General features: G+C 39.1%; 1 protein-coding gene across 16 annotated transcripts in view; it reads right to left on the minus strand.

Annotated features, from left to right (window-relative positions):
• LOC307186445 (uncharacterized protein) overlaps nucleotides 1–14,763 on the minus strand; it is a 439,601-nt gene that overhangs the window by 282,424 nt on the left and 142,414 nt on the right. For all 16 annotated transcript variants that reach the window (XR_013828323.1, XR_013828324.1, XR_013828325.1 and 13 more), the window contains one exon: nucleotides 4,733–4,806. Coding sequence is in view for 5 of the 16 variants with exons in the window: in XM_079921495.1 (XP_079777621.1) it covers nucleotides 4,733–4,806 (74 nt within the window). In the remaining 11 variants the exon portion in view is untranslated. The remainder of the gene's footprint in view (nucleotides 1–4,732; nucleotides 4,807–14,763) is intronic.

Consider the following 14,763-nt stretch of genomic DNA (forward strand, 5'->3'; position numbering starts at 1 on the left):
TATAGTTTCCTGTGCTATGCAGTAGGACCTTGTTGTTCATCTGTTCTATATATAAAAGCTTCCATCTGCTAACCCCAACCTCCCAGTCCATCCCTCCCAGGCCCCTTCCCCTTGGCAACCACCAGTCTGTTCTTCACGTCTGTGAGTCTGTTTCTGTTTTGTAGATAGGTTCGTGTCATATTTTAGATTCCACATATAAACGTTATCGTATGATATTTGTCTTTCTCTGACCTACCTCACTTAATATGATCATCTCTAGTTGCATCCATGTTGCTGCTAGATCAAGAAAATCCTGTTATGGAAGGTGACATTTCAGATGAAAACTGAAAGATAAGTAGTAGCCAAACTACTTTGAACACTTTAGAATGTTTTTTATATATTTCTTAATGGGCTTATATATTTTATAACACTAAGAAGTTAAATATCACCCATATCCCATGACATACACACAATGACATAATGAAGTTCAAGTTCTCCATTTTTCTGCTCCCATCCTTCCGGTCTCTCTGTTCCTGTGGCTAATTCCCGCTGCTGCACCAGAGAGAATCACGAGTAACAATCTGACGGATGAATTCATTACTGACCCTTTACCAATATTCTTATATTCTTAATTCAAGTATGTGGATAATTTGCAAAGCCTCTGGAGTTCTCTCATTGCTCTTTTGTCCAGATATCATTTCACCTTGCCTGTGGAAAAACCAGTATGAGTCCCATTGGCTGTAAAACCCCTCAGTTCCCCTTTAACTGTGTGAGTGAACTACAAACACCGCATCACGACTCTTAGAACCACAGTAGAGGTGACAAACGATTGACCATGAGATACGTGCCCAGCAGCCAACTCAAGATTTTACATACGTTATTATTTTTTAACTGAAGTACAGATGATTCACAACGTTGTGTTAATTTCTGCTGTACAGAAAAGTGATTCAGTTATACATACATATACTGATTTTTATATTCTGTTCCATGATGGTTTATCACAGGATACTGAATGTAGTTCTCTGTGCTATACAGCAGGGCCTTGCTGTTTATCCATCCTGTATATTATAGCTTCCATCTGCTAACCCCACCCTCCCATCCACTATCTTATCTCATCTTCACAACAACCCCACTCTAACATGTTCATGTAAATGTCCCCATTTTAGAAGTGAGGCCCAGAGATTAAATATATTCCCCAACACCACATAGGAAGTGGCGAGCAAAGGTTTACGTGCAGATCTGGCTGACTCCATCCCCTCCTCCAGATTAGTGGGTGGCAAGTTACAGCCCAAACCAGCTCTCCATTTGTTTTTATATAGCCTACAAATTAAGAATGGATTTTATGTTTTTAAATAGTAGAAGAAGAAGAAAAAGAATAGTCTTTTAGGACACATAAAAATCACATACATTTCAAATTTCAGCGCCAATAAAGTTTTACTGGACCACAGACACACTCATTCATCATGTATTTTCTGGCTCTTTTCATACTACAACAGCAGACTGAGTAGCTGCAGTGGAGGCCAAATGGCCCACAAAAGCTAAAGTATTTACTATTGTCATTTAAGATAAAGTTTCCCAACCCCTCTCTGGGTAATCAAGCAACAGGCAGACACTAAATGAGTAACAGGCTATGTATCAGACATAGTATCATTATGTAACAGACATGGTCTCATTCTATGTCTGATCAGCAAAACGGAGCTACTGTCATACTGTGATAATAGAGAGTTTGATACATGAATCAAGGCTTACGAGAATGAGAAAGGAGCTGGATGAGGGAAGATCTGGAGGGTATAGCCAGAGGATTAAGAAAACAGCCACTATGGGTTTCAACTTGAAGTACTGGAGGCGGTGGAGAGAATGGAGCTCATGGAGGTCTTTGAGGTACCACTACATCTGGATGCATGACCTCAGGCAGGAAGCAGGTGGAAAGGTCTGCAAAGCTGCCACATCCTTCAAGACAGTATCTCCTGACCACCAACGGTGAGAGCTTCTCCCTTGTTCTTCTTTCCGAATCTCTGCAAGTTCCTCTCAGTGGTAAACTCTAATCCAGAACTCTAAAGGAAGAAGGATTTGGGGAAACACATACCCCAGACATAGAAGGGTGTGGTGACTGTACAGAGTTGAAAACACACCCCAGCTCGCGAACCAAGCACTGCTTGACAGTATCAGAGGTGATATTCCTCCAGTGGTGGCCAGTACCTACACAGAACCTGCCATCTTGCTTATGCTGATGGAGATGGAGATGGAGTTGGGGCCCTGGGATGCCTATGGGAGGTCAGGGTGCAACCCGCAGATGGACATGCAACCCATGTCCACTAGGTTTGCCTGCCTGGCCTTTTGCCATACCCCTTAACAATACCTACACTGCTTCTACTTCGGGATTGAGATCCAGGCTTGAAACCCAAGCCAGTCAACTGGGGATCCAGTATTTCATCATCTCCATCATCGTCACCTTCATTGCTGTTAAGTCACTTTCAACTGAGAAGTGCCTACTTCCTGCTTCGGATTGTGCTGGATACTTTATATACTTCATCTCCTTTAGTCCACACAATAACCCTTTCAGGCAGGGAGATTTAACCTCTTTTTACAGATGAGGAAACTGAAGTTTGAAGTAGTGAAGGAACTTGCTCAACTCCACAGTGTACATGGCTGAGCCAGGACATAGATCTCTGTTCTGTGTGACTCCCAACCCCAGCACACTGACCACGGTGCTGTCTACCGAAGCCAAGTCCCCTCAGGCCCCTGCTCCTGGTGCTCTCACTTTCCTTCTGGGAGAAACTTTGTTTGCTGGTAACCTCATTACCATCCTTGCATGCTCCCTCCCTCAAATGAGACCCTAGGAAAGTTCCAAAGTTAACTAGATTTCACTAAACTTTCCTGATCATAATATTAACTGCTAATTTCATCCTAGACGGGGGTAGGATATATTGCCCTGGCTCTTTCCTGCAACCCTGCAGAGCATAATATCACTCAATCCATCTGCCCCACTAGAAGTTCTCAATGTACAGCTTGGTCCAAGGTGTTCCTAACTATGACAATAAAAAGCCTTCTTAACAAGTAGCTTCCTCTCCTAACACAGTACAGGGTGAGTGTTCAAGTGTGGGCTCTGGCATGTGATTATCTGTTTTAATCTAGGCTCTACCTGTTACCACCTATGCAGGACCTGACCTCTGAGTCTCAGTTTTCTCATCTACAAACTAGAGACAGTAACCATATCTACTCATATCATGGTTGTGAGGATTAAATAAATTAAGACATACAAATAGGGCTTCCCTGGTGGCTCAGTGGTTGAGAGTCCGCCTGCCGATGCAGGGGACATGGGTTCGTGCCCCGGTCCGGGAAGATCCCACATGCCGCAGAGCGGCTGGGCCCGTGAGCCATGGCCGCTGAGCCTGCACGTCCAGAGCCTGTGCTCCGCAACGGGAGAGGCCCGCGTACCGCAAAAAAAAAAAAAAAAAAGACATACAAATAACTTGCTGCAATGCAGTACTTACTATAAGCACACACAGTTGGCTATGGTTATTAGGATTATTTTCATAAATCAAAGACATCAGAAAATCCTTGCTTTACAAAATGATACACAGTGCCTTTTCTATCCAAGCAAGTCAACTTGAACGACTGTTTCTGGCATGATGAAACAGTTTCTCAGTATTATGAGGATAAAAATAATTAATAGTGGTTAGCCAATATGGCGCCTTGTGATTTTGAAACAGCTTTCTCATTAATCATAAGCATGCAGAATCATTTTTTGTTCATGGACTAAATCTTCAGTTAATGGATTCTGAACAGGGGCTGTGTGAGAGCAGCCAGAAGGTATGTGAATTTGTGAAGAAGCAGAGAAGGGCTTGGAAAGCTGGTGTTCAATTGCCAAGGCCTGCAGGACCCCATGCAGCTGATCTGCATGCTAACTGCCTTGCCAGAAACTAGACTCTGCAGGGCAGACACAGCGTTAGTGATGGTATCCCTTTCCCCCTCGTCTGTCTTCATCTTATTTCCGTCACCAGATCTCCCTGTCACCAAAAAAGAAAAACACTCCACCCTGTATCCAAAATGAGCAAGAAATCTGGAAAGACTGGGTCTTTTATGGAGTTTCCACGGCTGGAAAGCTATTGTCAAAATGACCCTTGGGATCCAGGCACATTAAGTGGCTTTAAGCAAGACAGTGACATGGTCAGATTTGAACTATAGAAACATCCATCTGGAAGCATGGAAAAAGGGGATTGAAGAAAGACTAGCCTGAAAGCAGAGCATCTGTTACAATAATCCAGGGCGCTGTTATGTTCAGGGGGGCTGAACGCAGGGTTGTAAAATGGAGATAAATGGATAGATCTGAGAGACAGGAATTAGAACTAAAGACTGATTGGATAAGGGGCTGAGGGAAAAGGAGGATTCAAGGTTCACCCCCCAAGTTCCTGTCATGGTCCATTGGATCCTCTGGGCCTAGAGATAATTAGTAATTCAAATGATCATTTGATTAAACGGCCTCACACACCCAATTTATTAACACAATAGGTCAATATGTTAACATTGAGACTATATTCCACCAGACACTGAAATCAATGAATCATTGGCAGTGGGATTTAGGAAACAATCACCCAGTATCTACATGTGCTACGCCAGATAACAACAAGGATATAGAGATCAATAAGACATGTAACACAACATTTGCAAAGCAAAATTGATAAGTATTACAATAAGGTTAAAAAAAATGATTATCAAAAGATAAGGGAACAGGAGATTAATTCCAACCTACCAGAAGAGTGACTTCAGAAAAAGTTGTGACCTTGAATGGTCCTTGAAGAATGAGCAGAATTTCAACAGGCACATCTGTAAAAGAGACATTCCAGGTTGATGAAGTGGTTTCACAAAACCTCACAGGTATGTGGATGTACTTGCCATATACCAGGAAGGCTGAGGATTTATTACATTTCTTCTCGCCTTTAACATTAGATTCATGATCAACAAAACAGGAGTTGGAAGTTAACACATTAAATGTACAGATCAAGTTTGAAATGCAACTCACTTTGAGTGGATGAAGTAAAAAAAGAAAGGTGTATCATGATATCAAGGAAAGTCAAGTATGACAGAGGAAGCAATATTGTGCAGGGGCATGAAAGCAAGAGATAGGTCTGGGAGCAAGAGTTTATACTCGATTTGGGGGACAATGGTGGGACCTTCAAAAGTTTTTGAGAAAAAAATGACGCTATCAGCTCTGCATTTTAAGATGAGATCTTCAGTGCAAAAAGTCAAGAAAAAGAAAAAGGCATAAGGATCAGAAAGGAAGAGGTAAAATTGTCTCTATTTGCAGATGACATGAATTTTTATATAGCAATTCCTAAAGAATCAATAAAATTACTAGTAAAACTAATACCTGAACTGATCAATGCCACGACATATAAGGTTAACATTCAAATTATATATGCTAGCATCGAAAATGGGAAAATGAAATTTTTAAAACAAATTTTCTGCAATACCATCAAAAAACATAATATACTTAGGAATAAAGTTAACCAAAGACATATAAGACCTCTATGCTGAAACTATGCAACATTGTAAACAGTGAGCTACATAACATGTTGATGGAATGGAAAAGTCAGTTGCCTCTGCCTTATAAGTAATCAATCTATGCATCAATACAGCCCAAATCACAAGGCAGCAGGTTTTCTGTTGAAATTGACAAGTTGATTCTAAAATTGAGGTAGAACTGCAAATGACCTAGAATATCTAAAAACAATTTGAAAAGGAAAAACACTTATACTTACACTACCTGCCTTCCAGATTTATTCTGAAATTACAGTTTTCAAACTGTGTGGAACTGGCATCAAGATAGACAAATAGATTAATAAAACAGAATTGAGAGCCTAGACAAACCTCACAAGTACAGTCATTTAATTTTTGACAAGTGCACCTAATCAATCTAATGAAGGTAGGAAAATTTTTCCAGAGCTAGATATCCATATGGAAAAAATAAACCTTAATCTCTACCTCACCCTATACTAAAAATTGACTCAGAATTGATCATAAGCCTAAATGTAAAAGCTAAAACTATGAAAGTTCTAGATTACATGGGAGAATATTTGCCTGGGGTAGATTAACTTTTCTTAAGTAGGACACAGAAAACCAATAATGATCAACACCCCTTGGTATTTACCCAAAGAAATTAAAAACTTATGTCCACACAAAAACCTGCACACAGTTGTTTAGAGCATCTTTATTCAAATTTGCCAAAACTTGGAAGCAACCAAAATGCCCTTCCATAGGTGAATCGCCTTCTCATTCAGTGAGTGGATAAATAAATAAACAGTAGTACATCCATACAGTACTACTCGGAGCAAAAACAGAAATGAAGTACCAGGCCACAAAAAGACACACAGGAAACTTAAATGCATATTAAATGTATATTACTAAGTGAAAGAAGTCAGTCTGTAAAAGCTACATACTGTATGATTCCAATTATATGACACTGTGGAAAAAGCAAAACTACGGAGAGGGTAGAAAGATGAGTGGTTGTCATGTTTGGGAGGAGGGAGGGATGAAAAGGCAGAACTCGGGGGCCTTTTAGGGCAGTGGAACTATTCTGCATGATACTATAACAGTGAATACGTGTTATTGTACGTTTATCAAAACCAACCAATGTACACTAAAACTAAACCCTAATGTAAACTATGGGCTTTGAGTGATAATGACATGTCAGTGTAGGTTCAGCGATTATAACAGATGTGCCAGCTGCTGATGGTCGGTGAGGCTCTGCCTGTGTGGGGAAAGGGATAGACAGAAACTCTCTCTACTTTCCCCTCAGTTTTGCTATGAATCTAAAACTTCTCTAAAAAAAGTAGCATGTAGCACAGTCCCTGCAAAATAAAAGCTCAGTAAATGTATGGTTTATTTCATAAGATCATTAACAAGTCTTAGGTCAGCTCCATGCAGTGTGCCCTTTTATAAGCTTTTCATTAGAGATACCAAATATATTCTAGACTGTAAGGGGACGTGGGTAGGCCACCATATAAAGCATCATTATATTAATTTATAGGCTGATAACTATGCCAGTCAATATAATTTGGGAACTCTGGGATAAATTAACAGTGGGCAGGGTGTGGAGAGGGTCTTGAGGTGATACCCAGCTAGACCCATCCTAGAGCAAGGTCAGCTCTGGCTCCTGAAAGAACCTGGTTACCAATGAATGCCAGTTCCTTCTTTATCTTCAAGGACTAAGCCCTGCGGCCTTCCCAGAATTTACAGACCTGGGACTATCTCAGTAGTTATTTCTTTGCCCAACCACCTAATAAAATATGTATATGTAAATATACACATAAGGTTTATTTTCAAGGCCAAGAGAGTAGGTCTGGTATGATTTCAAACTGCCCATTAATAAGTTAATTTCTATTTCTCCATCTTCTTCTGAATGCCTAGAAATCCCTTTACCTGACTGTGGGGGTGGGGGATGGGACTTTAACCCATTGAGTCAAAAGATGTAAGATGCAAATACCTGTGTGAGGTCACTTTTTAGATAGACTATGTTTCACAAGGGGAAAAATCCAAGAAATTGATCAACCAAAAGATTAGTTCTCAGATAACTTCCTGTTCTTGGGAGGAAACAAAAAGTGAGCAGAAAGATGTCGTAGTGGGTTCACTGGCACTTGACCTTCAGTGAAATTATATTGCATATCATGTTCAGAAATGATGCTGGTTATGTCTGGCTGTACCAGGAGTTGGGCGTCTGTATGCTTGACAACCTCCCCAAGGGATTCTGATGTTCACCAAAGTTACACAGGCACCACTCAGAGGGCTTTACCCTTCTAATAATTACCTCCAAGGAAACCTGGTTGTTTGGGTGAGATCTGGAAAACCATATCTTATCTTAACAGTCGATACAAAAACTTCTTTCAAGGAAAGTGTCTTTATTTGCAACGTGACACTTGGAGAAGTAGGTGACACCTAAAGCTATGAATGTTTAAAAACAGGAAGAAAATGGTTTTGCTCCTGCCTGGAGGGGACAGAGGGGAGAGGGAGGGAGGGGGGAGGAGGAGGGGGAAAGCCAGCAGGTAACCTTCTACTGGAAGCTGTGTTGCTGAGACACGTACCCCAATTCCGAATCCCCACAACCATTCCCACTCCCCAAGCCTCACTTAAGTCTACTAGGCACAGAAATTGCTTCGTGGAAAGAAGCTTTTGTGGAAATCAAGACAAGCACAGAGATCCGTGCCTGGGTCCACATGTAGAAAACAGGGAGGCACCTGTGGGATAGCACGCTGTCCACAAAGAGAGGGTCAGAGACGTTCAAAGTCAGGATTTTTACAGAGTGAAAGACCTGGAGATCTGCAGGAACCTTGTAGACTGCTGTAGGATAAGCTATTTGAGAGCTGGACCAATCTCTCCCAGATCTGAAGGAGGAGGAACACTCTAGTTGATATCTAACAGCTACACACACGTAAGCATCCTTGTCAACAGAAGCTAAGGAGCACTTTGAGAGAGGCCTCAGCTTGAAGGATATGTGTTGAAGCTGGGTTTTGCCTGTGTACATTATTGATTTGGGGCCATAGGAAGGACAAACTACAAAAACATCCGTAATAACCATGCTGATTACTCCTCTGCACAAAAATCTACTGCTTGTCTTTTTTACAAATGACATGAAGGAGATAAAGGCAGCTTCAAGGCATCAATTTATAGAATGAGATTCTAAAAAAAAAAAATGCTACAGTGGTGAAGATTGGCAGAATAACAAAGAAAGGGGGAGGGGGAAAAGCACTTACTATTCCTTTAAGTTGAGCCCTCAGTCCCCGGTTTGGACAGCCTTTAGGGAGAACTATTCTAAACTGATATGATGGGATTTCCCTGGTGGCACAGTGGATAAGACTCCGAGCTCCCGATGAGGGGGGGCCCCACGTTCGATCCCTCATTGGGGAACTAGATCCCACATGCATGCCGCAACTAAGGAGACCTTGAGCTGCAACTAAGGAGCCCATTTGCTGCAATGAAGACCCAGTGCAACCAAATAAATAAATAAATATTAAATAGATAAAATAAACTGACATGTTTTGTGACAGGCTGGGTCCACCAATCCTGGTATAGGGCAAAGCACCACTCCAAGTTCCTACCATGGGACATGACGTCAGGGAATTCAGCTACTGCAGCTTTCCACAAAGGAAAACATGCAACAGTTATTGCAAAAGTTATAGATATTAAAATCAGTTGAATAACGGTTAGAAAATCCACTGATCAATCCACTTTAATCAACCCGTTTCAAGCTCTCCCAATGTTTAATTATGTAAAAACCTTTGCTGTAGATCAATATTCCTTCTGATACTATACTAGATTTGGGAAAGAGCCAGGGTAAGTCAGTATTGAAAATGGACTAAAAAAAATTAGTTATAAGTATGTGAAAAGATCTCTGCAAAAATTTCACCACCTACTTACAAGCCTATGTGAAAATCACTGTGTCCTTAAAATGTCCTATAATCCTCGGGTAGCATTTGCCATAAATTCTCCTCCCAGAAAATCTCTAGAAACCACAAAGGAACAAAAGACCTTATCACTGGCCTTTAGAAGAGAGAAAATTGCAGCCTTGTTTTTTACCACACAATCAGAGGTCTTTGTTCAAGGTCAAGCATTTCCTTCTGCACTTGATGTGTCTGCTGTAATTGCAACTGGCACCACAAAAGCAGGTGCCCCCAGAGCTCTGAGGTTTGTCTGCCAGGAAAAGAGGAAAAGGTGCTGAAGCTGCTGGGTTGTGTGACAGTCTCTGATTTCAAAATTGTCTGCAGTTTCTCAAAAGGAAGGACATAGGTAGAAAAAGAAAAGAATACTCTCCCAAACTATTAATGCCATCTGATTCATCACACCTTTGCCAGCGGAAGTGGTTTCTATGTATGTTTACACATGCACTCAAATGGTATATCTGGCTCTGACATTATGAAAAATAAAGGGAACAGTCTGGTACCAGACTGACAGTCAGCGAACTACATGGGTGTTAGACCAGAAATGACGCCCTCACCAGCTTCTATACCAAAATCCTCTATCTCCACTTTAACTAGTTTGAATAAATTATCACGACAAAGAAACTGATTTACATGAAAATAGGGTATTAGGCCATTTAACACCGTGTATCTTGTGCCATTTGGTAATGCCATGTATCTTGTGCATCTTTGTTGCAGTTTTCTGAGCAGAGGATTTATTAATGTCCTACCACCATCTTTTAATGTTCCAATTCTACTCCCTGCAATCACTTTGACCCTATATTCATCAACTTGGAGTACAATTAGGACATCTTGGGTTCCTTCAAATAATCAGTCAAACCCTCACCTGCTTTATCAGGAAGTATACATTCCTTTCTTAGGTCCCCCATCACCATCCAGAATTGTCTTAGTACCCAAAGGGGACTGGTCCTCCTTACAATGCCATGAACAAAAAAAAAAAGAAAGAAAGGAAGGAAAAGAAATTCTAATCAATCCACTAACCCTGGCACCAATGGTGGCTTCACATCCTCACCAACACTTGCTATTGTTCCATCTTTTTAAATTACAGCCATCTGAGTAGATGTGAAGCAGCATGTCATTTTTGTTTTCATTTGCGTTTCTTTAATGATAAATGATGCTGAGCTCCTGTCCATGTGCTTAATGGCCTCTTCTAAATCTTCTTTAGATAAATATCAATTTAAATCATTTGCCCAGATTTTAACTGGATTTTTTGTCCTTTTATTGTTGAGTTGCAAGAGTTATTTATATATTTTGAATGTTAGTCCCTCATAGATACATAATTTGCAGGTATTTTCTCCCATTCTGTGGATTATCTTTCCACTTTCTTGATATTGTCCTTTGAAGCACAAATGTTTTTGATTATGGTGAAGTCAAACTTACAGATTTTTTGTTCTTTAGCTGCATGTATTTTTGATATCATATCTAAGAAACCATTGCCTAATCCAAGGATGCAAAGATTTTTACCTATGTTTTCTTCCACAATTTTTATAGTTTTACCTTTTACATTTAGGTCTTTGGTCCATTTTGAGCTAATTTTTGTGTATGATGTTTGCTAAGTGTCTAACTTCACTATTTTGCATGTCAATATTCAGTTATCATCATTTATTGCAAATACTATTCTTTCCCCCACTGAATTGTCTTGGCACCACTGTCAAAAACCAAACGGTCATTAAATGTAAGGGTTTGTTAATGCACTCATAATTCTACTCAATTGATCTGTATGTCTATCTTTATGCCAGTACCACACAATCTTGATCTTGTAGCTTTGCAGTAAGTTTTGAAAGTGGGAAGTGTGGGTCCTCCAACTTTATTGTTGTTCAAGAATGTTTTCTCTAATCTGGGTCTCATGCATTTCCAGATGAATTTTATGGCCAGCTTACCCATTTCTGGAAAACAAAAAAAAAGCAGCTATGATTTAAAAAGGGATTGCAATGGATCCATATTGAATCCATAGACCAATTCGGGGATTATTCCATTTTAACCATATTAAATCTTTCAAACCATGAAATTGGGATGTTTATTATTTCCATTTATTTATTTATTTTTTAAATTTATTTTTGGCTGCGTTGGGTCTTCATTGCTATGTGCAGGCTTTCTCTAGTTGCGGCAAGCGGGGGCTACTCTTCGATGCGGTGCGGGGGCTTCTCATTGCTGTGGCTTCTATTCTTTTGAAGCACAGGCTCTAGGCACGTGGGCTTCGGTAGTTGTGGCATGTGGGCTCGGTAGTTGTGGCTTGTGGGCTATAGAGCACAGGCTCAGTAGTTGTGGTGCACGGGCTTAGTTGCTCCGCGGCATGTGGGATCTTCCCGGACCAGGGATCAAACTGGTGTCCCCTGCATTGGCAGGTAGATTCTTCTTTTTTTGTTTTACAGAGATTTTATTTACTTATTTATTTTTGGCTGCATTGGGTCTTTGTTGCTGTGCATGGGTTTTCTCTAGCTGCAGCGAGCAGCGGCTACTCTTCATTGCGGTGCGTGGACTTCTCATTGTGGTGGCTTCTCTTGTTGCGGAGCATGAGCTCTAGGCACATGGGCTTCAGTAGTTGTGGCTCACAGGCTCTAGAGCACAGGCTCAGTAGTTGTGGTGCACGGGCTTAGTTGCTCCATGGCATGTGGGATCTTCACAGACTAGGGCTCAAACCCATGTCCTCTGCATTGGCAGGCAGATTCTTAACCACTGCACCATCAGGGGAGTCCCAACAGGTGGATTCTTAACCACTGCACCACCAGGGAAGTTCCTATTTAGGTAGTTTTAAATTTCTTTCAAAGATGTGTTGTTGTTTTTCGTGTACAAGTCTTACAGTTATTTTATTAAATTTATTCCTAACTGGGTTTTTTTATGTAAGGAATTATTTTTTGTAATTATTGTTTGGGGTTGTTCGTTGCTATCGTATAGAAATATAACTGATTTTTGTACACTGATCATGTATTCTGCAACTCTGCTGTACTGTTTATTAGCTGTAACAGTTTTTTTGTCTGTGAATTCCTAAGGATTTTCTATATGCAAAATCATGTCATCTGTGAATAGAGATAGTTTTAATTCTTCTCTGATATGAATGGTTTTATTTCTTTTTCTTGCCCAACTGCCCTGGCCAGAGCCTCCAGTACAATACTGAATAAAAGTGGTGAGAGTAGACATCCTTGCCTTCTTCTTAATCTTAGCAGAAAAGCTTTCAATCCTTCACGTTTAAGTATGATGTTAGCAGTGCGTTTTTCATAGGTGCACTTTATCAGTTGAGGATATTTCCTTCTACAAGTTGGTTGAATGTTTTTATCATAACATGGTGTTGGATTTTGTTAAATATTAATACCTTTTCTGTATCAATTGAGAAGTTCATATTATTTTTATCTTTATTAATTGGTGTGTTACATTGATTGATTTTTTTATATCTTGAAACAAGCTTGCATTTCTGGAATAACCCACTTTGTCATTCTTTTTATATCTTGTTGGATTTGATTTTCTGGTACTTTGTTGAGGATTTTTGCTTCTAAATTTATAATTTATATTCTTTCTATATTCATAACATAGTTTTTTTTTCCTTGTGATATCTTGGTCTTGTTTTGGTATAAAAGTAATAGTGACCTTATAGAGATGATTTGGGAAATGTTCCCTCCCCTTCTATTTTTTGGAAGAGTCTGTGAAAGATAGGTGTTAATTCTTCTTTAAACATCTGGTAGAATTCTCTAGCAAATTCACCATCTAATCCTGACCTTTTCTTTGTGTGTAGTTTTTTTTATTACTAATTCAATTTCTTTACTCATTATAGGCCCAAACAGTTTTTCTGCATACAGTATTTCTGTCTTCTTAAATCAGTTTTGAAAGATGTGACTTTCCAGGAATTTGTCCATTTTATCTAGGTTATCTAATTTTTTGGCATACAGTTGTTCATAGTATTTACTTTTAGGCCTTTTTATTTCTGGGATGTTGCCTCTTTTACTCCTGACTTTACTAATTTGAATCTTCTCTCTTTTTTCTTTGTCAGTCTAGCTAAAGTTTTGACAATTGTGTTGATCTTTTCAAAGGATCAACTTTTGGTTTTCTCCATTGTATTTCTATTACCTATTTCATTTATTTTCTCTCTAATCTGTATTATTTCCTTTCTACTGCTTACTTTGGGTTTAGTTTGTTCTTCTTTTTCTAGTTTCCTAAGGTAAAAGATCAGATTACTGATTTGAGATCTTTCTTCTTTATTTAATATAAACATTTACAGCTATAAATTTCTCTCTAAGCACCATTGCTAAGCTCTATTCCAAAACTTCTGGTATTTTGTGTTTTCACTTGCACTCATCTTATTTTCTAATTTCCTTTTGATTTCTTCTTTGATCCATTGGTTGTTTAGGAGTGTGTGTTTGACTTCCACATATTTGTGAATTTCCCAAATTTCCTTCTGTTACTGAGTTATAATTTTATTCCATTGTGTTCAAAGAACATACACTACATGACTTCAACCTCTTTAGATTTATTGAGTCATTATTTTTTATGATCCAACATATGGTCTATCCTAGAGAATGTCCCATGTGCACTTGAGAAGGATGTGTATACTGCTATTGTTGAGTGCAGTGATCTATTCATTTCTATTAGGACTAGTTGGTTTATTGTATTGTTCAAGCCTTCTATTTCCTTGTTAATCTTATGTCTAGTTGTTCTATCCATTATTGAAAATGGGATCTTGAATTTTCCAACTATTACTTTTAAATTGTCTATTTCTTCCTACAATTGTGTCAGTTTTTGTTTCATGTATTTTGGGGCTTTGCTGTTATGTGAATACACGTTTATAATTGTTATCTTCTCTTGATGGATAGATCTTGTATCTTTTAAAATACGCTTCTTTTTCTCTAGTAACAATTTTTGTCTTAAAGTCTATTTTTTTCTAATAATAGCATGACTACCCTAGCTCTATTTTGCATATTGTTTGCATGATATACCTTTATCTATTCTTCTACTTTCAACCTATTTGTGTCTTTGAATATGAAGCATGTCTCTTGTAGACAGAATATAACGGATCATTTTTTTATCCATTCTGTCACACTCTGCCTTTTGATTGGAGTGCTTAATCCATTTATATTTAATGTAATTATTAATAAGATAGAATTCATATCTGTTTTGTTATTAGTTTTCTATATGTATTATGATTGTTTTGTTCCTCTGTTCCTCTATTACTGTCTCATTTAGTGTTAAATAGATATTTTCTAGTGTACCATTTTAATACCCTTGGTTTTTTTACAATACATATTTTTAATATTTATTTATTTATTTGGTTGTGCTGGTCTTAGTTGCGGCACATGGGCTCCTTAGTTGTGGCATGCAAACT

Source organism: Stenella coeruleoalba (assembly GCF_951394435.1).
Source record: "Stenella coeruleoalba genome assembly, chromosome: 5".
In the NCBI taxonomy this organism is placed as follows: Eukaryota; Metazoa; Chordata; class Mammalia; order Artiodactyla; family Delphinidae; genus Stenella; species Stenella coeruleoalba.